Source organism: Salvelinus sp. IW2-2015, linkage group LG31 (genome assembly GCF_002910315.2).
Source record: "Salvelinus sp. IW2-2015 linkage group LG31, ASM291031v2, whole genome shotgun sequence".
NCBI classification, from domain to species: domain Eukaryota; kingdom Metazoa; phylum Chordata; class Actinopteri; order Salmoniformes; family Salmonidae; genus Salvelinus; species Salvelinus sp. IW2-2015.
Window position 1 is genome coordinate 12,243,568 of NC_036870.1, and position 26,513 is coordinate 12,270,080.

Sequence of the window (26,513 nt, forward strand, 5' to 3'; positions counted from 1 at the left end):
CATTCTCTCTCCGTCCAGCATATGTCAGCAATACCCTTTCAGTAGTAGCAGGAACTGATGACAGACTGGGYAAAACACACCATATGTAGCATAATCCTTCAGTTCCTTAGGGTATCCATCATTAACTGAGCGTATGCATTGGGAATAGATTGTACATCCTTTTCATGCTATTTACTTTTTAGTTTAGCCTTTTCTATATTCTGTTCTGAACAATTATGCATTACCTACTGTAGGGTAGCCTATATTAGTCAATGTTACCCATAATAGKATTTTGCACTTCATGTCCAAACCATCCCAAAGTATAACAAAAATATTTTGTGTAACTCAATTAAGTTACTTATACTTACRTATGTTTATGACCTAGTGTTGATTCCATGCTCTTTCAACATCCTACTCTGTATTTTCAATTTCACACCTTTGATATTGAACTCATTACTGCATTATTAAGTAAGTACTTGTCAGTACGCATTTCGCTGTACGGTTTACACCAGTTGTATTCTGCTCATTTGACAAATCAACTTTGATTTATAGATGATATGGACATGAAGCTCAAAAATGCTAATATGGGCACCATTGACTTGCATTGGATTGTGCCACAAATGGTAAGAAGTTAGCACAACTGTGGCTAGGTAAACAAAACCAAAAGCATGGATTGCTGTCACACCTTGTCCATAGACTACTTACAGGGTAAGGAAACCAATATGCAAATGTGTCATTTGGGTGAACTATGCRTTCAGAACTAAAGTCTTGAAATACATTATGGTACATAGTGGTGTGTGTGCGTATTCTTACTCTTCCTCGTTGGTGTTGCTGTTGTTCACGTTGAAGAGAACCTGTACGCGGTGTCTCCACCTGTGTTCCTCCCCTGTCTCCCCTCCATATCCTCTAGACCTGGGGCTGGGAAGCGACGGAGCCAGCATGGGTCACGGGTTCACCCACACTGACATCACAGGAAGTACTTCCTCTTAATTTCCTGTGAGATCAGAAGAAACAGCCKTATCTCAGTGGTGGGACAGGTGAGAATAGCATGGTCAGATTCTTCCATGGTTGCAACCTGTCAGAATTCAAACTAAAAACGTTGATGTTCCCTCAACTTCACATAACTCAATGGCAGCCATACTAGTACCAAGTTATTGACCGATAAAAATCATCAGAATGTTAAATGACTCTAAACTCTACTCCAGAGAGGCCAGTGGAGTGTCCTAGGCACTCTTTCGCTCGCCACTTATCAGCTATCTGATACAACCCTAACATCTGACGGGACAAACAGAACTGGGCCTCCCAACGCAGACATCTGATTGGTTGAAATAGATATCTGATAAATGTCACTATTGTTGGGTACTGAGAATATGAAAATATACTTATTCATGTCACTGATGGTGCTAAGGTTTAGAGGGTCTACACCAGAAGTTAAGGGTTATAGGAGGAAGGTATATAGTGGGTGCAACTAAGCTTGGAATGTGTTGAGTGCAGGGAAGCGATTACATGTGGCAYGCATTGATAAAAGGAGAGAGCCATAGATTAGTGATGGGGGGGTTGAGGTCAGGTCAGGTCACCTTAAGGGAGAAATAGAAGTTTATGGCCCGTATCACTAYTGTCCTGCCTAGCAGTAAAGAACACTGTTTGTACAGATGAGTAGGAGGAGACTCAGCCTAGGAGAAAGGGTTAAATATCAGTGCTGGTGTGAAATATATTTTGTCTGAATACAGCTGTATACAGCTTCTACCCTTTGGGAAGAATTAAACTTGGTTAAGCTTCCGTGAGTTATTGACTCTGAAAATAAGAACCTAACACRACTAATCAACTTAATAATAAAGATAAATCGACATGACAGGGAACATTCAGAGTAATCAATGATATATAATAATTTACAATCAACATCATCAATATGAAATTAATATAAAATGCAATTAATATAAAACGCAAACAGCAACATCACTTGAGCTGAAATGGAAGTGAATAAGACGTATTATTATCTGCACAAAGGTCTCCAAACTACTCAAATGAAAATACAGTATACACACAAACTTTCCTCTAAAATCAATAGAATCAATAAGGGGATAATTAATCAACTACTGTAGATTATCAATCAGATTGATCAGATAATATTCCAATTGATTAGCAGCAGCTATGAAACACTGTTGCATTGAATCAATATAAAAAGTTGACCATCATCACTGAAGCGCCAAGACCCAGAGCACACCAAACCTCAAKCTAATAACATGATACAATAACATCGTTAAAGCGACATGATAKACTTCATGATGTTTAAAGGGATACTTTTTTTAACGGGATTTTTGCAATAAGGCCCTTTATCTACTTCACCAGTCAGATTAACTTGTGGATACCTTTTTATGTCTCTGTGTGCCTTTTGAACAAATTTGCTAACTAGCATTACGCTAACGCTAGTTAGAATTGGCTCGCAAAACTACCTGTAACTTCCTTCGTATTGGACGCAAAGACATACAAATGGTGTCCACGAGTTCATCTGACTCATTGCCCAAATCCCGAAGTATCCCTTTATTATTTATTTAGTAGCTCCTCTACTCCCCTGGTATTAGGTTAACCGTTGCACCTAGTTACCTTGTTACACACAAACCAAAACAGGGCGCTCATTCAATAGTCATGGAAACCCGTCAGCTCGGACCCCCCACACCACCAGTGTTGCCAACTAATTTTCAGGGTAAGTTGCTAGAGGCAGGTTGATTTGTTGCTAAAAGTTGCTAAATGATGTTGTGATGTCATTGCGTGATAACGTAAAACTGCGTCATTACGTAGAATACACACTAACGTTACTCAAATTGACTGGCCAGCTCGGCAAAAAATATGATTTGACATTTGTTCAGGTACAGACTCCCACTCTTTTCTGTACTTCTGGCTGCAATTTTGATTGAGACATGTTGATTGACGTTGTAAGTTTGTTCAAGATCAAACATTCATGACCAACTATATTCATTGGGTTTGGCTCGTCGAACCCGTACTACTGCTGTTGCAGTCACCCAACAACGATTTGCAATTTTCTGAAATTGCTGCTGGCCTGCTGCTGACGTCACTCACAATGCACTTTTGCAGCCAGGCACGTGTGTTGTGACTGAGTGTGTGACAGAGAAAATCGTTTTTGTGTCATTTAGAGGGCAAATGCGTGGATTTTAGCATTTGAGTCACTTTTCAAAAGTTGCTAAAAGTTCCAAATACATTTTTAGAAGTAGTTAAATTTGTTGCTAGGTGCTGTTTGAAAAAAAAGTTGCCAGGGTAGTCTGAAAAGTTGCTAAATCTAGCAACAAAATTGCTAAATTGGCATCACTGCACACCACACGTACACTCGGGACACACGAATCCCGCCAAAATCCCGGTGGTGACCACATCTCTCAAGCCATGCAGGTTTGGATACCGGGCTCATCATTTAATCTCCACACAGGGAAGACTGGGAAACAGGTACAACCTGGCGCATGCAAGTTCTGTACAAGGTAGACCAACAGGTGGAACCAACGGATGGGGTGGAGGMTGGCGAACATGATGAATACACAAAGACTTGCGGGCAGAGGGTTCCGAACAGCAATGACAAAACATTTAGACAAAAAAAAATACAGAAAAATAATATACAGTATACCATCCAAAAGGGCACTTTGGAGACTGGAAGGGAAAAGGTGCATGTGCTCTGCTCAGGTAAACCCTATCTGTAGCAGTCTTTATATGTACCACAGAAGAACAAAGAAATGAAGAGCGACACCAAGGCAGTCTTCTTGGCCTTCTATGTAGATCTGCAATGGTATTATAAAAAGAAAGGACAGGAATACATCAGTCTCCAATGCACCATCTGACAAGTTGTTCTTTCTCTCGGTGTTTTCTCCGACTCCCACAATTACATTCATACATAAATCAAATCAAATTGTATTAGTCACATGCACTGAATACAACAGGAAAATGCTTACTTACGAGCCCCTAACCAACAATGTAGTTAAAAAAAAATAAAGATAAGAGTAAGAGATAAAAGTAACATGTAATTAAAGAGCAGCAGTAAAATAACAATAGCGAGACTATATACCGGGGGGTACCGATACAGAGTCAATGTGCGGGGGCACCGGTTAGTTGAGGTACTATGTACATGTAGGTAGAGTTATTAAAGTGATGAAAGCAACAGAGAGTAGCAGCAATGTAAAGTGTGGGGGGGGGTTAGCCATTCGATAAGATGTTCAGGAGTCTTATGGCTTGGGGGTAGAAGGAAGCTGTTTAGAAGCCCCTTCGACCTAGACTTGGCACTCCGATACTGCTTGGCGTGCGGTAGCAGAGCGAACAGTCTATGACTAGGGTGGCTGGAGTCTTTGACAATTTTTAGGCCCTTCCTCTGACAGCGTCTGGTATTTTGTGTACTATTGCTATAATTTAAAGTTTGATGGAATAACCATTTTAACTCTCCTACATATCTGTGCATATGCCAGGGTGGGTTGTAGGTTGATTCTGGTGAGATTGGATAGTGTGCTCTGCAGCACACCGGTCAGCTGTGCTCTGTATGATTTGATTACTGCAGCCTTGATTAGACTGTGCCAGGCAATCAAAATCCATCCCACATGGGAATTGTGACGACCTCAGTTACCCAAATCTCAGGAATATACTGACTTTATGACCAAAATTATCCTACTTACACTTCTTATTCAATTTTGCAGTAACAGAGCTGGTTAGGCTGTTTTCATGTTATCCAGAGCATTGGTGACTGTACCTGTGCTGCTGGCAACAATTGAATTGAGTATTTTTTGGGGCAGACATTTAGGGACACCGGTCATATTCAAAGGGTGTTGCACGTTTGTAAACGAATCCACCCTAAGTTCCAAATGGCACACGTTTGATATAGTGCACTGTGTAGTGAATAGAGTGCCAAATTGGACACACGAACAAACAAAAAAACACCTAGTCACTCTCTCTCTTCATCTCTTTATTCTGACATTTATCTGGAAACACAAAACAAACTGGTAAAGGAACAACATTAATTTACCAGTCATGATTTAGTCATGTTCCAAACAGTTCAGTTTGTTAGGTTCCAAACTATTTGGTCTTTTTAGTTCTAAAACAGTTAAGTCAGCGTTTCCCAAACTCCGTCTTGGGTATCCCATYAGGTGCACAGCTGATTAAAATAATCAAAGCTTGATGATGAGTTGATTATTTTAAATCAGCTGTGTAGTGCAAAAACCAAAATGTGCATCCCTTGAGGTCCCCAGGGCCAAGTTTGGGTAATGCTGAATTAAGTCGTGTTCTAAACTGTTAGCTCTATTAAGTTGTGGTCCAAATTCAATCTCAAGTCGTGTTCACAGTATTGTCTCACCACAGAGACTGAGGGATCAGGGTGTGAATACAAGTTAGTGTGGTAGCCTCCTGTTGCCTATTCCTGCACAAGGGGCTATCAACAGGGATGTAGCTGTAGCGCCCCCTGGCTGTGGAGTTGTGGTAACTAAGGTTGTATGGGTTAGGGTGTTGGGGTCAGTGTACAGGGTCCAACATGTAGCTGTAGRGCCCCCTGGCTGTGGAGTTGTAGTAACAGCAGYAACTCTTCAGGCATTGCGTGCATTCTGCGGTTCGGACCKACGTTGTCATAGTAATGATGGGGCAAAGGATTGTGGGATGGATCCAGAGGGAAGGGCCAGAAGCCGTACAGATGAACCTGAAAGAAAGAGATAGAGACTTAGAAATCACACACGAAGACGAACACACACAACAAACAAAATATACACACCTGTTCACAGATCTCCAAAGCAGTGCTGGCCAGCATCAGACCAGTAGAGAGCCGTCGGGCTCGCTGCCCGCGATGACGCCAGAACCTGCCCAGCTCAAACAGGTAGTCTGGGTGGAAGAACACCACTTCTTGTTGGGGGCGGGCCTTACGGAGGGCGTGGTACACCTGGTACGGAACAAAGACTGATTAATGACATCATCACTATTTACTCTGCTCCCCCAGACCCCTTCCTTCCCCAGCCCTCCTCTCCCCCAGGATCAAAATGTTTGTTATCAATTTTGTAATTCTTAAAAATGCTACCAAGCCCGGCCCGTGGACTACTTATTGATGAAAAAAATAGGCCCGGCACCGTGCCAGTTACCAGGGCTTTACCTAGTCTAATCTGGGACCAGTGGGAAGGGCTATAGGAGGATGGGCTCATTGTAGTGGCTYGAATGGCATAAGTGGAACGGTATCAAACACATCAAACATATGGAAACCACGTTTGACTTCGTTCCATGTATTCCTTACAAATGAATAATGAGCCTGTCCTCCTACAGCTAAACCCACCAGCCTCCACTGTCTGGGACTAAAAACATAGCACTTTGATGCAGCTTCGACCAGAAGTGACTTTTCGTAACAGGTTAGGAAAGCATTTTCGCTAACCATAAACCTTTTCCTAACTTTAACCTAATTCTCCTAACCTGCTACGTTAAATCTCCTAAGTTCTCCCAACCTGCTACGTTAAATCTCCTAAGTTCTCCCAACCTGCTACGTTAAATCTCCTAAGTTCCCCCATCCTGCTACGGGGGAAAAAAATCTCTTCCAGTCGTAGCTGTATTCAAGTAGAGTGTTTTTAGGGGAACTTCTATCCCCGCCTTCTCATTTCATGGTAGCAGCGCACCTTGAAGCAGGGTGCGGTCCCAGAGGCAGACGAGAAGGCGGGGAGAAGCAGATGGGCGTGACCATAGAATGACAGGACTTCTGCCAGGTGTCCAGGGTTCCGCTGGAGGTCAGTGTACCTGAGGAGTTAGGAGACAGGTGAGGGGAGGAGTTAGCAGACAGGAGACAGGTGAGAGGCGGGGTCGATGTTAGTGGCAGTTGGACAAATGTCTAGAATCGACTTGACGTCAAGAATTTATTTGAGTTTGTGAAATCATGTTGGACAAGTCTGAGGAAGAGGCAGGTGAGTATTGATCATGTGTATTGACAATATAAAGGTTGTTATCAATAAAACGTTGCAATAAGGTGCAGAYCGTTCGATTTCGCTGCTGGGGGGCAAGGAGACCCCAGCTCCGCTAAAACCATTGATAYCTACATGCCATTTACAAGGGATTGTTAAATATATTTTTTMAACTACACTGTATTTGGTTTTAATATCATCACCTCTTCAAGAGCATAGTCAGAACATAGTTCTGATTATTTCACATTTAGCGCTATCAGAGTTATACAGCAAGTAACTGCATGCTTTTTATGATCAGTAAACATCAATTGATCATGTATTTTCAGATATGTGAGGGTAGCCTATCCATTTGGCATGTAGCTACCTAGCTAAGCAAACATGTAATTTAGCTTGCTTCATCAGAGATTAGGCTTTTGGAAAGAMCATGACATTGGCAAGTCCTCTTCCTGGTAAAGTTGTCAGTCGGACTACTGTCATCACCACTATAGATGGCAAACAAATACAGCCATCTAGTTCATCCCCTGAAATATAGCTGGTTAACTAGCCATATTGATGTGATCTGTTATTAGCTAGCTAGCCAATTTGACATGGTCCATCAATCAATGTAGTCTATCATGTCTGTCAGCAGCAATTGTGATTAAACACTTAAAAACAACGTTGAAAAGGAGATAGCTAACTTTGCTAGGTAGGCCTACGTTGGTTGGAGAAAAAAGTKCATTAAGTCTACTACTACCACCACTATGTTTAGCCAACTGTACAACATTTCTACCAGTAGCTTGCAAAGTAAACATRATCAGCTAATAGTACATTGGCAAATGCGCCCTTCTACTGCTCGACAGGCAGAGCCCACAAAAGGATGGGAAATTAACCTAAACCACTCATACTTGTCAGGTATATTTCACTTTAATTTGATTCCAAATCTAATTTTATTGGTCCTGTACACATTTTAATTATGTTTCTAGCCCCAACATTAAAATTCAGAAAGAAATTATTAATTGACCACAACAATCTACATTTTGCAATGGCCATCTCAGTCTCCGCACTTGAACCCCATTGAAAACCTGTGGTTTGAATTGAAGAGCAGACAAAGGATATCAAGGATCTGGAAAGATTCTGTATGGAGGAATGGTCTATGTGGAATGGAGGAATGTCATTATCCTCACAAGGGGGGGCTGCTGGAGTATTGTAAACAGGGGATCCAATKATTTTGATCCCTATCTTTTTCAACAACAACAAAAATATTACTTGAGAGGCATTAGAAGACAAAAAGGGTCAATCAAATGCATTTGGTGTGTATTCAGAGTTGTCTCTGACTTGTGGTCAGACTCGCTCAAGTGAAACAAACTTAAACTTGCACTTTTTTTTCAATGCCGAATTGAAAGTCATTGAGAAAACAGAAAGTTGTCATAATGTCTTTTTTTCTCACAAACATCCTTTCTGAATTTAAAAGTAATCCAAGAAGTAATCAGCTAATGTATCTGTAATCTGATTACAATATTTTTGCTGGTAATGTAACTGATTACGGTTTTTAATCAGATTACATGTAATCAGTTACTCCCCAACCCTGTCGATAGTGTATATACCCTTTAATGATCTGGCTAGGGTTGGCTGTTATGAGGTCTGTTTTCACTCCCACGTCGCAACTCTTGTTGATAGGAGCCAGGTTAAACCTGTCAACAACAAAAACACCACAAATTAGAAACGACGTTCACAAAAGATTATAAATAACATTCACACAATATTAAATCAACATTCATGACACAACAACATTCACAACATTACAATTAACTGAAAAAAAGGGCCATGAACAAAGCGGGTGATATACTCAGAAAGAGGTGCCAGTTTCGATAAGATAAATCAACATTCAAACACATCAACATTAAACACTACACAACAGCAATACATTACAATAGTTAACTACCAATAACATATTGATTGATCTATGTTTGCATGATTGATTGATTGTGTTGTTGCTGATACCTGATGACATAGTCAGCATTGTCTATTTCCGCTCCACAGCTGCTGTTCTGCAGGATTCCTCCACTTCCCACCACMGCACAACGACTCAACGAACCTTTACTCCAGGGTACGGTCTATATATACACACACACACCATGCTGGTAAACCACGCTCGTGTGATGACTAACTTTGAGAACTGAAGACTTGCACACACACATGCACACACACATYRACGCATACCTGAGGCAGCATCTCCCATAGTGCTTGGTCCACCTTTCTCTTCTTCCACCTGTGTATCTCATAGGACAGACTCTGGTTCAGATTGGTGTTCTGTCTGGTCACCATCAGCCTATCAGACGCATTACAGCACGACCACAACTCTGTCCTGGGGGAGGGGGGGGGGCAACAACAGGACGTTTGTTAGAGAAGATCACAAGACTGAGCAAAGTGTGTGTGTGTGTCTCACCTGTATAGTTCTCTGTGTGTGAGGTTGAGTCTCCAAGGACAGTCCATCAGCTCTCTCACCTCCTGAGAGAACAATCCAATGTCTACTCTGACACACACACACACACGGAGGAGAACTTGTTGGATCAGGATGGACGTTGGATTGTCATGTTGATCTGATCTATACTGTATGTACTAGAAGGATCTTGAAACATAGGAAGAACAAGTCAGGCAAGGGAGAAACTCTCTCGCTTTCACTCACTGACCCCAGGAAGATTAGGTGACATCATGGTGTCAGCTAATCATTCAAATTCAAAACTCCACCTACTTTTTTATAGTAGTCATGGTCACCAGTCTCTCTCTCAGTCTCCGACACTGCAACCTCTTCTGAACAGAGTGTAGGAACCCATCTCTGCAACATGCAAGCACGAACAAAGMAGTTGTTGGTAAAGCCAATCAAAAACAAGGCAACAGTAAACATGTCATCCCCCACGAATGATGCAGCACCACCTTCGTTGGGCCAATTCAAATTAAACTATACTGATAGTAAAAAATAAAAAAGTCCATTATAGTGCCATGAATGTTCTTGTATATGTTGAGTTTTGACAGTGTTTGCAAAATGTGTACCAAATTTGTTAGTTACAATATGAATATCTGGGACTGATTTATATGCATTTATGTGCCAGACCTCGCCCACGTAATTGTTTTTTGGTCAATAGCAGCCATGTTGTTTTAGTTACTAGTCTGGAAAATATTGCKTTGAGAGACCTTTGTCCATAGATGCCACATATTAAGTTTCATGCAGATCGGTCATTCGGTGCCAGAAGAGTAGCGGTTTGTGTTTTTCACAAAATTAAAAATGGCGGAAAATCTATCAAGCCAGACCTTGTTTGTCTCTGAGGCAAATGTGTTCCTTGTGAGGAGAAAGACTTAGGTACTGAATTTCATGGTCAAACGGAGTGAGGGGTGTGACCTTTAAAGTCAGCATTTTCAATTGCTTGTTATAGCGCCAACATCTGTATTGTATTTTAATTTTCTTTCGTATCTCTATGTCAAGATGCATCATTCGCACCAGTTTCGTCCAAAATCGGGCCTGTGCTGTCTGAGATATCGCATTTGACGAACAAACCTACAAATGTACTAACGGACAAAGACAGCCACAGTCCCCTCCTCGATTTCATCGTGGGGGACAGTCAATCCGGTTGAATACAAGTTGCAACAGGGAGAAGACGAAGGCAGATAGAAAAGAAACAGAAGCGGAGAAAAAGTCTACAAATGACCTCTTGGAGACAGTGCCTTTATATTCTAAATTGGACAGCACCAAATGTTCTGTAAACACCAGCCAGAGAGGCTTGTATGAAACCCAAATTAAAAGGTAGTGACTTTGTCATCTGCTTTCCAGAATGTCATCAATACAATGTAACAGTGAATAATCTGTGTCCTCCGTCTTTGTACATCCAGTCCGGCATCAATCCCTATCAACAATATGAGATTAATCTATAAAATTCAGCTTCAAGTCTAGTGACCATACACCCATACTTGAGTGTCACAAACAGAACATGTGAAACAGAAGGATGTGTTTTACAGAAACTCCAAATATACTAAGCATTGTGTTGATCACTAAACTAAATCCCTCTTTAATCTCACCATTAGACACAGGGTGTTTCTCAATATGCATACTACCGTGCTCCACATTCTCATGCGCCGAGTACCTCACCATTCACTGAACCTTCTTCCAGTCAAGACAATGGCAACAATAGATGAAACAATATATACAAAATGCAAATGTTTTACTTCATAATTATCAGCTAGATATGTGAATCGTAATAATATAGCTAGCCAGATAGTTAAACAGGCAAAAATTACTTAAAACCAATATGCAAGATAGATGTACATTTTTTGTAGGTAGCTAACTAACAGTACTTTGTGGCAATCTGGCTAGCTAACAATACTAGTAGCTAGCCAGTTAGCCCTATTTACTTACTATGGGCTTGTGATCTATGGTACGTACAGTAGGCAGGTAAACATGCCAAGATTAACACAGCATGTATTTATTAATGTTTCAAGATAAAATATTGTAGTCAGGCAAAATATGAGATTTGAATAGGCAACATTTAATTCTGAAGTCGGAGTTTATTTTCTCTCACTTCAGCTCAAATAATGGCRGCCATTGATTTAAAGAAATGTTTAAAAGAAGTGTAATTTTTTAAGTGGTTGCATCATATTTCTTTGCGTACTTTTACGTTGAAGCTTGCATCGACGAATGCTTCAAAATATGTACAAATGGAGTACGCATTCAAGAAATCCCTTCCACATACTCTGATTTGGACTCATACTCCGACCCTCCCATGCTCCAATTTGCGTGCTCAGTGTACAGTAGTATGCATTTTGCAAAACACCCATAGTAATGAAGCTGGTTGATGCTTCACACATTTAAAAAATATATATATAATATGACTGTAACAGGATTTACTCCAAAATATGAWTTTTATCTTCTATAAGTATAATAAATACAGACTTCAAAAACAGGTAGAGTTAAAATGTCTAAAACAAGGATAAAAGTCAAATGGAGAGGAGGTATAAAAGATGCAAACCCTCCAGACATCATCCTTGCCTAAAAACTGACAACCATGGGAACCCAGCAAACAACAAATGTTCCCATGACTTTAGAGAACGTTCACRTAAGAGTCATTAGGTCATTTCCTAAGGTTTTCATAGGAATATACCAGTGATGTGCAAAGACTGTTTCCAAAGACCATTCCCTTAATGTCAAACAGAACTTACCTAGAACATGGTTGCTATTTCCTCAGAATAAGATATTAATGTCATAGACACGTTTCCTGGGAACATTGGTGGAAAAAGTACTAAATTGTCATACTTGAGTAAAAGTAAAGATAACTTCATAGAAAATGACTCAAGTGAAAGTCACCCAGTAAAATACTACTTTACAGAAAGTTTAAAAGTATCTGGTTTTAAATGTACTTAAATACAGTGGTGAAAAAAGTACTCAATTGACCCTTCGCTAAGCCCCGCCCCAGTTTGAGAAAACCAATCGCAGCGCTCCAATGGATAGCATCCGTTGTCGAGTCCAACACCTTGAACAAGGGGAGGGCCATCCATTTTCATTTCAAAGAGGTCAGATTTTCTCCACGCAACCCTTATTACAAATAACATTCACTCCCTAATTTCAGTCAGGGTCTGCAGTACATCACAGAGCAAATATGGATAATTGTTTCTTCTTTCAAAAGAAAGGCAAAAAAAAAAAAAAAAGCTAGCAGGTTGAGCATGAGCAGGCAACAATGAATGAGGTGGAGTAGCAGAACAGCCAGAATCTKTAAGTGCAGCAGAAGCGTTAGCCACAGGTTAGCGCAGGGTTGGTGGTAGCCAACTAGCTAGTCTCCCTCAGTATAAGGGTTTGCTAATGCTAATAAGCTAGCATWAGCACTCAGCATCCTTAAGCTATTGGTTATCAGGCAGAGCTATTAAGCAGTATATGTAGTGAACGGGCAAGCTAAGGATGTTGATATAAGTCATGATATTAAGAAAAGTGTATTTGATGGATTTTGTTTCTGTAGCTAGATTGGSTGGCTAGCCACTTCAGTAGTTACTGTCTGGCTAGAGATGTAAGGTTCTGACTGAAGCACATATCTTCTGACASTGACAGTGCCCCCCTGTGGAAGGAAGCTGAACTTTACTACAACTTGATATTTAACCCATGTTTAAAAATGGGCAATGTTGAGMRGGTAGAACTGACTAAATGAAATTAATCATAGAGGGCTTATAACCTATTCCATTCTACAGGTAAACTTGTTTAGCTCATGACTGTATAGGCTATGTAACTATAAATAAATAAATAAAACACAATTCATTGAATCTGTGAAATGATTTAGTTCAGCTTTTTTTGTATTTACTTTWWAAAAATGTAACTAGGCAAGTCAGTTAAGAACAAATTCTTATTTACAATGACGGCCTACCAAAAGGCCTTCTGCAGGGACGGGGTCCTGAGATAAATGTTTTAAAATAAATATAGGACAAAACACACATCACAACAAGAGAGACAACACAGCACTACATAAAGAGAGACCTAAGACAACAACATAGCAAGGCAGCAACACATGACAACACAGCATGGGACACTTAGCGACTTACTTGTCCGATTGTATYATTTGCAAGAGGTTAACCTGCAAGTAAGCATTTTGTTGCACTGTGTACTCTGTATATCATGTGTATATGAAAAAAGTAATTATAAGTGAAGGGGAGGGCAGCCAGAAAAGTGTAAGCCAGCCAGAAATGGCATAAAAAGGTTGGATGGAAATCTGGTTACTGAGGTCTTATTCCATTCTACAGGTCAAATGTTTTMGCTCATGTCTCTTTATATTCATAGAGCCTAGGGGCTATGTCGCTCCTTATCTATCATGTTTGGAGTTGTGTTGCTCTGTTATGCGGACATCTGAGATTTTCCTGCCCTGGTTGTGTCAGTAAACAGTCATTTAAAAGAGCAATTGTCCCTAAAAAACWACTTCCCATTTAGAAAACAGCCTGTGGCTTTGACATGAGTCAGGAACATMTATTCTACTGTCAAAATTTACTARKAAGGTCATAAGGTCAGTCTCGTCAAAAACMGAGTTTTGTGAGACTTGTGGTTGTGATAGCATCACAACGTAAATMAAYGTTGGGTTCGTTTCAATCCACAGCTGGCAGCAAGCAAGATATCATCAATTCAAAGTGCAGCWGCATGTGAACCGATTGTAATGCATGTGGTAAATTTGGGTTGACTTTGGATATCCCTTTAGGATTAGTTAGGGACCTTRAGTAAATTAAACAATGTACGGGACAATATGTTAAAATTCCATTAGCTCCAGATTTCAATGATTTAAAAACCTCTAACCAACTCTAAAATTGTAGAAATTCATATACAAATATTGAAAGCATTTAATGAGAAAACTAAAAGGTGTGCAGCATGAAAATAGTATCTCTTTTACATTGTATAATTTATTGACGACCCCTAACTAGCCCCAGAGATTGACTTTGGATGGCCCATCTCTGGTCTCACACCAGGCGGCTAAAACTTATTGTTGAAATAATTTGGCTAACTCTTCCCACCTGCGAACACACCCACATCAAACCACATCCTGAAACCAACTCACATTTGAATTCAGTCATGGTCGCTCGCATTTCTTAATGAACCAAATCTAAAGCAAGGCCAAATCAGGAAGTGCAGTCGCCCTTTACAACTAGCTAATGACTTGTTGCACATCGACCTTACAGATGTGSTAAGAAGGAGGAAAGATGATAACATCAGGCCGGTTGAGCACTTAGAACAGCAGCAGCCAGGGGCAACTGGTAGGTTAGAGGATGATTTAGTTCACTCAGACACAGGCCCAAAACAAGTTAAGCTACCCCAGCATTTCCTTGACTGTTTTAGATTGCAAAGAGACACACCAGACAAGAAAGAGAGACAGCAGCAGAATAAGAGGACATGATGGAGAGACACCAGACAAGAAACACAGAGACAGCAGTAAGCCTGTGAAATTACTAATTAAAACAATTGTTTACTTTTACACTTTTTACTACCAGGACGAGATGGGGGGGGGGGGGCAACAGACAACAGACAACACAGAGAAAGTGATGAGGCAAAGGAGGTGGGTACTGTTGAATCCTTTAGTCAGTTTGCCTCATTGGACAGGTCAGAGTCTGTTTGAAGTTGTTGAGTGGTATGGAGYTTTTTGGCAATACAGTGTAGATTAGAGGTCTTCACAGGTCCAAAAAGTTGGACCCGTTTCGAAATGGACCTAGGGCCTTTCCCACTTACCCACCCAATTATATCAGCTCTTTTTCAGATCTGATCTGATTGGTCAAAATAACAAAAWAATTATCAGAATTGGGCTGCCTGTGAACACAGCCATGAGGTTGTGAGTTGAAATCCCTGGTGAGGTCAAGCTGAATAATAATAATGACTGTATAAATGAACATGCACAATGTAATCATGTATGTCAAATATGTAAGTTGAAAACACTGTGTTCCCTAACCTTTCCAACAGACAAAGAGCTGTGAATGGATCAGTGGTTCACTAYTCAGGTCCTTGATGGGCTCTGTAACATGTCATTAAAACATTTGAGGGGTAGAACGTTTCTTCAGGACCATCAGGTGACATTTTAACAACTGGCTAACTCTTCCCACCTGCCAACACACCCACATCAAACCACATCCTGAAACCAACTCACATTTGAATTCAGTCATGGCCGCTCGCGTTCCCATGAAACGTGTCTAGCACATTCATATATTCTGAGAACATGGCAACCATGTTCTGTGTATGTTTGGTGGGACGTTGATGGAATATTCTCCTAACCATCAGAAAACTGGACACATGAATGTTCTTGCAACGTTCCATGAAACGTGTCTAGAACATTAATATTGGATATTTTGAGAACATGGTAACCACTTTCTGGGTAAGTTATTTTTTTACATTAGGGGAATGTTTTCTTAACTAAATGGCAAAAAATGCTAAATAGGTCCTCATTAAGTTAAGTTTTTGCTAACATACAGAATTTTCCCCTGACTAACTGAAAACTGCACACTCAAACTTCAAGGGAACATTACAAGTAACATAAACATTCTCTCCTTAAAATTGTTAGTTGGGAAGATCTAATTGCATACTCATGTCCTCTCGTCTCTTCCTCAAAACCCATTGGATGAGTAAGCCAGAGGTTCCTGCCCTCTGATCTTCTCTTCCAATGGGTTTTGAGATGGAGAAGAGAGGACACGAGGTGTATGCAATTGAGATCTTTCCCCTGTGCCTCTCCCACACTTTTAAATCACCTGCACATAATTAGCAGGCCAAATTAGTGATACAGCTGTCCATTATCAATTAACCAATGCCTGTCCAAAAACACAAACGCACAATACATMATTAAATTGACTTATTGGGTTGAAACACACTCACAGTATTACAAAACGTACCTTTGGTGTTGGTAGTAGTCTATGAGCGTAATAGACAGGAGAGTTCCGGAGCAGAGGAGAATGAATAGAACCAGGTAACACATTGTTACAACAGGTCACAGACTGAATGACAGCACAACTACACTATCTGTCCATCAGGGAGGGGAATAGAGGTGTGTCTGTGGGAAAATCTCAATGGTCCATGCTATCCGAGGTCCTTGGGACGTCCCTACCCCCATTGAAATTGACATTTTAAATGGTGATGTTTAGGGTAGGAACATCCCAATGATTCCGAATAGCACTAACCAAATCTCAATTGCATAGTCCTCGTGTCCTCTCTTTGCCGCCTGCACAAAACCCATTGGATGAGAAAGCCAGAGGTCCCTCCCCTCTGACCATCTCCTCCTATGGATTTTGAGAAGGGGGAGAGGATGCGAGGAGTWTGCAACTGAGGTGTGTGTCAGGGTTGGGCTTAATTCGGAATTTTGGAATTGACTTCCATTCAACTCGTGTTAAAATTCTAATTGAATAGGCCACACCCCACAAGATGTAGAATTTGAGTTTGAGTGACAGGYAGTGGAATTTAATTGGGTCAAAGAGGAAGAGGCGGAGTGGGAGGGATAACTAGGCCCAACATCTGTCTTCGCCAACAGGTGGCGGTTGCTAGTTTTTTTTTTCTTTTTGTATGGAGGTCAATGAGTGTCAAATTTGGTTAACAAAAAAAAWATGGTTTATTTGCTACGTGTGGCTTATTTGATCGAACAGAAGTTTCGTAATGCTTAGGCTGTTATGAGTGTACTGATATAAGTAGGACACTTGACATCCTGGCAACTTTGAGAAAAAACACTTCATATCGAWGTTGTGCCCGTTGTTCACGCGTGTACCTGCCCTCTCATTGGCTAGAATTGTCCCACCTGATCTTGCCTCCTCCCGACTGCCTTGCATTTTTGAAGGCATTTAATTTCGTTGTTAGTGGCCATTTGAGTATCTGGTCAATATAATGGATATTCTGTGATTCAATGCAATTCAAAGAAATTCCTGTCATAGAACATACATTTTAATTGAATTTGACAGGTCACACTTCCATATACCAAAAAATCTATTTTCTCTGGAAACAATGTTTATATACTCTTTTAACCTTAGTGCTTAGGGTGTCTTCAAGTGCTCATGGGAAGTCGTAAGTCCGATATGAATGTGTTCACGTGCCTTTGAAGTCAGAACAATTCTTCAATCAATAAGATTTTAGCTAGCTAACATTGCTAATAGTAAAGCTAGCTTGGTTTACAATGATATATGGTCAAACTAACTACATTCTCCATACTAATATGGTTGTAATTGTCAAAAACGGATTTGTTGTCATCTTTTGGTTGAAAAGGTAAAAGGTCAGTGGTGAAATGTGGCAACTTGGGTAATAACAGTCTCCCACTTGTAATTCCGAGTTGGAGGGTTTTCCCACTGGGAACTAAGAGCTCCCTTAACACCGATGGCATGTGAACAGAGCATTAGAATAGCCAATGATATTTCCACCTACCATTTCATTTGTTTGGTATATTTTTGGAGGCCTCAGGGTCAGCTTGAGGGTTAAACTATTGTATTCTGGGAAATTGAGAATTTTCCCCATATTGAACAAAATTTAAGTGATTAATGACATATAATACCTTTAGAATATTCACATACAGGTTTATTTTCCTTGATCATTCATTTTGAGAGTTTGTCCTGAAAATAAATTGTTTTGATAATATTGTATATGCATGTACTGTATATAATGACATGTTTGTTTTATGTACAATATGTATTTTTTWAATATAATAGACTAGGCATTTGCATTTCATTGAATTTCACTGAATTCAATTATATTTCCTTTTAATTAAAATGGCAATTCTTTATCCTGTTCACTACTTCAATTAAAATTCAAGAACTGAATTGGAATTTGAGGCATTCTTAACTCAATTCTGAAGCGAGCCCAACCCTTGTTTTGTGTGTGTGTGTGTGTCCAGAGGTTTCTATTCAGCCCAATCAAGGATTTGCTACACTGCAGAAATATAAGGTTTAAGTCAAGTTTATCCTGTTSATCACGAAACACACAATCACACTCATGTCTACTAATTTGTGTTTTATTGACCAGTTTTGCATTGATACAATTTTGCATTAGCATGGGGATGGATGGGCAGCGCTGTGGAGCAACGTTTGTTTTTCTACATACCAGTATTAATTCCATGGTAACCAATATATATTCAGAACAAATCAACATAAATCACAATACCAATGCTCAGCTGTTACTACCTCACAGTAATACACACACGCTTGTGTGTGTGTTCGTTTGTCGTCAGCAGTGGTGTAAAGCCACTAAGTAAAAATACTTTGAACTACTACGTAAGTTGTTTTTCGTGGGGGGATATCAGTAATTTACTATTTATATGTTTGACAGCTTTTACTCCACGACATTCCTAAAGAAAACGTGTACTTTTTAGTAACATACATTTTTCCTGACACCCAAAAGTACTTATTACATTTCAAATGCTCAGGCAGGACAGCAATATGGTCCAAATCACCTATCAATATAATGTGTTGTCATTGCTACAGCCTCTGATCTGGTGGACTCAATTTTACACAAATACTGCGCTTGTAAATTATGTCTGAGTGTTGGAATGTGCCCCTGGCTGTCTATATATAATTCTTTAAATAAAAATAAATCATGCCATCTGGTTAGCTTAATATATGGAATTTGTTGTATAGCATTTACTTGTGCTTTTACTCAAGTATCACAATTTAGTATTTTGCTCACCACTGTTCTTAATTTTCATAAATTTGAGACACACATTTCACAACACAGGTACTCTACTTTTATCTACAGCCCAAAAAGTCTTTGATGTTTCAAATACAGTGTAATCAATGCATTGCAGTGCTGCTGGGTTTGTAGAGCACAGTTCCCAATGAAATGACAGACCCTGCTGAGTACTCCCAACCCCACTTCTACATCGGCACAAATAATTACTTCTTTCTCTATAAGCAGGGTTGGGTAGGGTCTTTTCTAAATGTAATCCATTACAGTTATATATACCTGTACTTTCAGTTACTTTTTGATTACTTTCCCCTTAATAGGCTTTAGAATAAGACAAACAGGATCCATCAAACACATTTGGTGTATTCATAGTGGTCTCTGGCTTGTGGTCAGACTCGCTCAGGTGGAACTTAAACTTGCGCCTTTTTTCAATGCTGAATTGCATTTGTCATTGAGAAAAACAGAATAGTGTCATAATGTCTTTTTTCCCCCCACAAACATCCTTTCTGAATTTAAAAGTAATCCAAGAAGTAATCATCTAGTTTTTCCAAAGTATATGTAATCTGATTACAATATTTTTAGCTGGTAACAACAGATTTTTTTTGGTAATCAGATTACATGTAACGGATTTATTCAGTTACTAATCAGTTACTCCCCAACCCTGTCTATAAGCCAATATGTAATGTAATGCAATGCATTGCACTTTCTTCTGAAACGTGTCAGTCTATTCTTGTTCTGAGAAATGAAGGCTATTCCATGCGAGAAATTGCCATTTGAATGTTGCAGTAATAGGACCTAGGCTTAATGTTTGAGAGAGCGAGAGAGAATATTATTTTGATAGCAGACCTGGTCCCAATGACTCTACTGCCCCAGCCTGGAGAGAAAGACAACTGCTCATTTTCAAGGAATCGTTTGAATTTCCTGATGCAACAGCAAAATTCTCCCAGACAAAAGAGTGATCAAGTTAAGATCTGACATCTGTAGGGGTTAAAAATAAGATTACATCAACATCCCATAATTTTATTTCAAGTTGGTTGCTATACTGTGAAAAACAGTTGTACTTAACAAGTGCAACAAAAAAGATTCTCGTCTTCTGGATCCCTCCCTAGCCCTATCCTCATTGCGGCCAATTCCACTGCTTTGTTCTCATTCGCCAATTCTTGGTAGCTTCTTGGCAGTTCTTGGCAGTGAAGGGCGATATGATTGGATGAGAAGAGTTTGGAGGGGCGGGACCTTTGACCTTCTCATCCAATGTGTTTTGAGAAAGAGGCGAGAAGAGGGGACGCGAGGTATCAAGTTAATCAATTGAGATTCTCCCCTCGACTCCCCGTTATCAGGGGGGGAAACCAACTCTGGTTGTAGTAGTCGCGCTCAGCAGCCGCACCCGAGCTCGAAACTGGAGTGGGAAGAAGCAAGCGCAAGCGCCATCCGGAGCGCATCATTGAGAAGCCACAGAATCAAAACAGTAATTTCGGACAGAGAAAAATATCACGGTCAAATATCGTTGCCTCATCTGACCTTAAGAAAAAGCGGAGGGACAAGATCATTCATGGAAATAAAATAGAAACCTGCGAGTTTTAATTGTTTTATTTTAATCTTTTTTTTCTGACAACAACACAGCCATTTCAACCCCAAAATGACTGAGATAACCAATTTAAGACCAGCATATGGTAAGACATATTTTTCCTCATGATAATTAACGAAAAACAGCTGTATTTAGGCTACTTTTTGGATGCCAGCCAACTGTTTTAGGCTAGCCGAAGAAAAATGAGTGTTTCTCAGGTTCTCCTCAGATTCTAAATGGTGTCATGTTGGCCTAGAAAGGCTGAAAGACGCCAGGTGTTACATTTGTTGTTTATTCTCTACACATTTACTTTAATTATCTTCCCGAAAGCCTCGTTTTTTTGTATATTCAATTAATTTGATGTTTGAAATCAAATGGCACACGTATATTTAATATTTCATAAGACACGGTTTATCTCCTAGAATGGATGTTATTCTGATGATTAGAAAGCTTTGAGCCAACAACTGGAATYCATAAAAAAATATARATGGGAAACCTCTTAAAACAATGTTGGTTTAGGGTGCATGTATTATTATCAACAATGTTCAAAGTTGTTGAGAACACAGGCCTGTCAAGGCCTCGACTGTGCGTCAACAAATTCTAATAATTTTAAAACGGATAATAGGCTTAATGTATATGTTTAATTTGTTGGGATTAGAAATAGGCATGTATATGAAAATGTGTGGTCATGCGTGCTTTAGTTCCCGGCAGTCACCAATATTGCTTCGTCAGATTTGGGCTTGAAGGGGGAATATTGGCAGGGAAATGGACTGAATAAAAATGTGCCTTTTGAAATTATGTAAAAACAAATAAAGTTGATTTCTGGTACATATTTATTGTGCGGTACGTATTTATTGTTAAGGGTGAGACCCGTTTGGCCTGCTCCTACTGCGCTCATGCTTTCTCCAGCCTTCTCTAATGGCGTTGACTGCGCATGTGGYTTAGAGAGGATGATGACGTTATGTCTATTCTTGAGGCTTGGCATCAACCATGCCCGACTGCTCGCTCTTCTATTGTTTCAATGAACATCTACCCGAATTCCTGAACTGGACCCGTTGTCCATAGCCTAACAGAACATTTGGGCGGGGTGGGTGGTCTCACGTCTCCCCAAATACCTCACTCGCTGGGCGATTAATTCGCGTGCTCATTGTAATCTAGTTATGTAACCGTGGGACTGTCGGGAAGCATTGATYGATGTTTTGCCAATAGTGCATCGCGTATCACTGTCAGAGTTAAAACACCGGCTATGGGGCTTAATTTTGGGCAGAATATGTTGTTATTTAGAGAATGAGTGGGCAAAACACTGGCTACACCCAGTCACACACATATATTTAGCCTACTGTATAAATATATGGTTTACACCTACAATTACTCAGCAATCAATTACGCAATACACAGCAACCAGTGCAGACAACTAATAGGACAGGATGGGACATATCACATTGACAAAAGCCGTAAGAAACAGTCTAATTCTCCTCTCCTCTGACCTGCACAAAGTCCCCGAAAATAAATTCGCTCCTGTGAAGATGATTATGTTCTTTGTCTGCAGTGGAAGGGTGAGGCGCTAATGTGTGTTTGTTTGTGTCAGGAGTGTTAGAGCAGCGCATTGGTGAGAGGGCGTGGGGAGTCTAATTACACCATCTCTTCTGTTATATCATCTCTTCWTTACCAATTTATATGCATTGTTAAATTCATATGACCATAATTCCTTTCCTTAACAGATAGCTTTTGCCCAGAGCAACTTGCATGCTTTTTGTTTTGATTCAGGACTTTGACTCAGAGTTGAGGCCAGTGCCAAAGCTGGAGGGGACAGCTGCAGTTTACCCCACCTGAGGGCTCACACTGCGGAGCTYAGCCAAAACAAGCTGTACTGAGCTGGCCTGGTTGTTGCTGTAACTGTTCTGGAAAGGACAATGTGCAAATTAAATGTGATGACCCCCTCTGCTTTACTTCRGTATCCAGTCCCATACTGTTTTGAATGGGCTTCAAGATCATATCATCAAATTCATGAAAACATGGCCATATATATTATATATAACATACAAAAAACTACAAAAGTTTAAAAACAATACTGTGGGGAGGTCACTTTCACAGCGTATACCCGAGCGAGGACAGTATGGTTTAGTTCGGCGTGATATAGTTTGAAAACGATATTGGYGTGTGAAACTGTGTTCCATTGGACCCCACTCTATTCTTAACCATCACTACACACCATCACTTATTATCCAAGGCGTGCATGTGGACGGAGGGGATAGTCAGGATGACGGTGGGCGTCTGGGTTGGCAGTCTTTGATGTAAAAGAGGGCAMATATTTTAAGATCCCCAGACTGTTATGCCATCTTGGATCCAAAACCATMGCGTAGGAGTTACCTGAAGGACTGGCAGGGAGAAAGACTTGTTGAGTCAGGGAGTAGCCGAATAGGAGCTATTTGAGGGATAGTCTGCACCTAAGACAGAGAGCTATGGGGAGAAGTAAGTTAGCCCCTCCTGTCAATCAGATCAACATTAATAAAATATCTTGCCATTCTACAGGAAACATCATGGCAAACAATTCGTTTTGACAGTCTTTTTAAAGTCGGTTGCATAATTGAATAGCTGACCAATTTACTGAAAAAAGGGAAAATATAGTTGCTCAAAGTTAACATGGTACTAGAAACTTGTCAGACAAAGTGATATACATTTGTATATGCTTAGAAATAAGGACCGTCTTTGTAAAGTTATGATTTGGGACTGCAGACAATTGGTCAGATGTAGTTGGTGTTGTTGAAGTAGGGCACTTTATTGTTTGCTATTAATTTACTGGAGATTTAGCCAAATTATTGTGTTCTTGAGATGGTCCTAACGAGGATCTGAATGTCTGATCGTTGGGATTTTGATGATCACTGATCGGGGGGGATTCTGATGACGCTTGTGCGAGRGGTGTGGGTGAAATTATTGAATAACATGTATGTGTAAATTGWTTTTGCAATGCTCACTCGCGCAGCGTGTCCGGTGTGGTTTGCGTGTAAGAGTTGTATTTGATGAGAACAGCATAGGTGCTASCACAGAACCTTGTGGAACACCATACTTAATATTGGAATAATCAAAGTGAGTGTCGTTTTAGGATTCAAACCAGACGAGATTGTCTACGACTGACCAACTCGGTTTCTTAGTGTATTTAGTGTCTTCACAGTTCCTAGCATCCGTTTTTGTAGTTTGAATCTTCTGTACATATCCTTCTTAGCCGATCAATTGACCTTTGACCTTTGTTGCTTTTAGCCGATCGATTGACCTTTGTTGCTTATAGACACTTCTGGATGTTGTTCCGGATTTCTTCGTAGACATTTCTGTGGRATATACACTACCGATCAAAATGGCTTTTTTACCAAGAAGGAGAGTGATGGAGGGCTGCATCAGATGTCCTTGCCTCCACAATCCCCCGACCTCAACCAAATTGAGATGGTTTGGGATGAGTCGGACCGCAGAGTGAAAGAAAAGCAGCCAACGAGTGCTCTGCATATGTGGGAACTCCTTCAAGACTGCTTGGAAAAGCATTCCAGGTGAAGCTGGTTGAGATTTTTTTTTTCATTTTTTTCTTCACCTTTATTTAACCAGGTAGGCTAGTTGAGAACAAGCTCTCATTTACAACTGCGACCTGGCCAAGATAAAGCAAAGCAGTTCGACACATACAACAACACAGAGTTGCACACGGAATAAGCAAACATGCAGTCAATGATACAGTAGGAAAAAAGTATATATACAGTGTGTGCAAATGAGGTAAGATAAGGGAGATTAGGCAATAAATAGGCCATGGTGGCGAAGTAATTACAATATACCAATTAAACACTTGAGTGATGGATGTGCAGAAGATGAATGTGCAAGTAGAGATACTGGGGTGCAAAGGAGCAAGTTAAATAAATAAATACAGTATGGGGATGAGGTAGTTGGATGGGCTATTTACAGATGGGCTATGTACATATTGCCAAGAGTGTGCAAAGCTGTTATCAAGGCAAAGGGTGGCTATTGGAAGAATCTCTAATATAAAATATATTTTGATTTGTTTAACACTTTTTTTTGGTTAATACATGATTCTATATGTGTTATTTCATAGTTTTGATGTCTTCACTATTATTCTAAAATGTAGAAAATAGTAAAAATAAAGAAAAACCCTTGAATGAGTAGGTGTTCTTAAACTTTTGACCCYTAGTGTATGTACTTGATGAGGACATGACACAGTCATAACATTAGCAATGTAAAACACCTTTATATGTCTTATGAAGATGGTATAAGTCACTTAAAAGGTTTTCCTTATTTAGTACCCTTATGTTATTGACTTACTTTGTCTCTTCAGGGCTACATCTCTTACTGAGGAAGTCTAGCCTGGATGGAGGGGTGAGCCGACACACAGTCCTACCTCTCCCCTCCCTCCAGCTCTCTCTGTCCCTTCTCTCTGCAGTGTGTCCGGCATAGCCGCAGTMGCGGTGCCGAACAGAGCTTGTGATTTAATGCCATAGTGACTGGTGTCAGTGACAAGCCCCTTTRTGTCCCAGTGGTGAAATACAGCACACTCCACCTCGGGACAAGGTGTGCCACTCATATTCACAGAGATTTCAGGATGAAGAAACACACACAGAGAAAGCTAACGTTGTGTGAAAGGGGGTTTAGATAGTCTATTAGCTCAGTCCTGTGAGAAGCTGAGCAGCAGTGGTTTACCCCAGCGTGTTGATGGCYGTAGGGGAGATGGACATTTACAGATGTGTTTTGTCTGTGTGCCATATGTTGTACATGTAAGAGGGAAAAGAGTGTGTTTATGAGAACATTTCTATGAGTTTTGGGGTTATTTGAAGAATACTTGACACACAACTCTTTGTAGTGGAGTTACTTAGGAAGGTATTATTTCCTTGCACCTTGACATCACCTTTCCTGAAGTTAGTGGTAAATCCTGGTTGGGTTGCCACCGAAAGGGTAGGAAGCATGAYTTTTTACTCACCAATGTAACAACACAGTGTGGTCAAAGACTTAGTAACTTATAGGTAACCAGATCATGTTTTGGGGTTATTACATATTTATTATTTCCAGATAACTTCTAAACTATCCACAATGCACTATTTCTCGCAATGCACTATTTCTCATATGGAGGATCTACTCTGCTACCGAGTTTGTATGCTAGCTRTGTAGCTAGCTSGAGCTGGCTAATGTTGACTACACATCATGCTTCTCACAGACTTTGTGGCTGTGTTWTCTAGTGGGAACCTGTTAGCACGGCAGGCTCTGGTGCTTGCCATGGGCTCAAAACGAAAGAGAATATCATACCTACTTGCTTTAATTGTGTAGTACCTCATCTGTTCTCCTTTTTGTTTTGTCAACTTTTGCCATGTTCGCTGTGAAATAGGCTACGGGAGTTTTGTAACTTTTTCCACCTTGGCTTAGTGCTAGCACGCTAGTTGACAGACATCTAGAATCTATCTATTTTGGATTTCTGCTGGGTGAAGCACTCGCCTCCRCCTCGCTTTGGTAGCTAACTCCACCTGCACTCTTTTCAAAGTTTTATCATTGGATGGGCCCCAACCATCAATCTGTAAGTCTCTGCTCTCTCTTTGCTTTTAATCTGCAGTTATGTTTTAGTTGTGTTGTATTTGTTTTTTTCTAGCTGGTCTCCAGTAGTTGGATTCTAGCTTGCTGATTATAACTGTGGTGGTAGGCTAGGCTGTCTAAGCTATTAGCTAGTTGGCTAAATAGCTAACGTTAGCTGGCTGGCTAGCTTGCTGGCTAAAATAACTGCATATACAGTAGCTAATATTATGGCGTTATGTATTTCCTAAACGTTGGTTTACTTTAATGTAGCTGTAAGCTAATTGTTGATAGCAACTGACTGACTCATTCAGTGCTAACGTAAGCAGMGTAGTATGGCTAACGTTAGCAGACTAGTTGGCTAGCAATTTTGCAAGTTGTTGTAACA

General features: G+C 40.3%; 2 protein-coding genes across 4 annotated transcripts in view; one reads left to right on the forward strand and one right to left on the reverse strand.

Moving 5' to 3' along the window:
• Positions 1–4,922: 4,922 nt before the first annotated feature.
• LOC111956091 (alpha-2,8-sialyltransferase 8E-like) lies at positions 4,923–16,591 on the reverse strand. Of its 2 annotated transcripts, none has more exons than XM_023976523.2 (9): positions 16,251–16,591; positions 9,619–9,702; positions 9,313–9,399; positions 9,087–9,231; positions 8,868–8,980; positions 8,471–8,557; positions 6,609–6,726; positions 5,726–5,890; positions 4,923–5,653 (listed from the first exon to the last, which is right to left on the reverse strand). In XM_023976523.2, the coding sequence occupies exons 1-9, from the start codon at positions 16,331–16,333 to the stop codon at positions 5,459–5,461; spliced, it is 1,077 nt and encodes a 358-aa protein (XP_023832291.1). In that variant the 5' UTR covers positions 16,334–16,591; the 3' UTR covers positions 4,923–5,458. The 2 variants fall into 2 exon arrangements, with proteins under 2 accessions (XP_023832291.1, XP_023832292.1); XM_023976524.2 differs by having other exon boundaries at positions 9,313–9,394; positions 16,251–16,332.
• A 3,708-nt stretch (positions 16,592–20,299) lies between these two features.
• syt11a (synaptotagmin XIa) overlaps positions 20,300–26,513 on the forward strand; it is a 32,611-nt gene continuing 26,397 nt past the window's right edge. The window contains exon 1 of one of the 2 annotated variants that reach the window (XM_023976221.2): positions 20,300–20,681. In XM_023976221.2, the coding sequence (XP_023831989.1) occupies positions 20,648–20,681 (34 nt within the window). In that variant the 5' untranslated portion in view covers positions 20,300–20,647. The remainder of the gene's footprint in view (positions 20,682–26,513) is intronic. The other variant, XM_023976220.2, reaches the window with a different exon arrangement.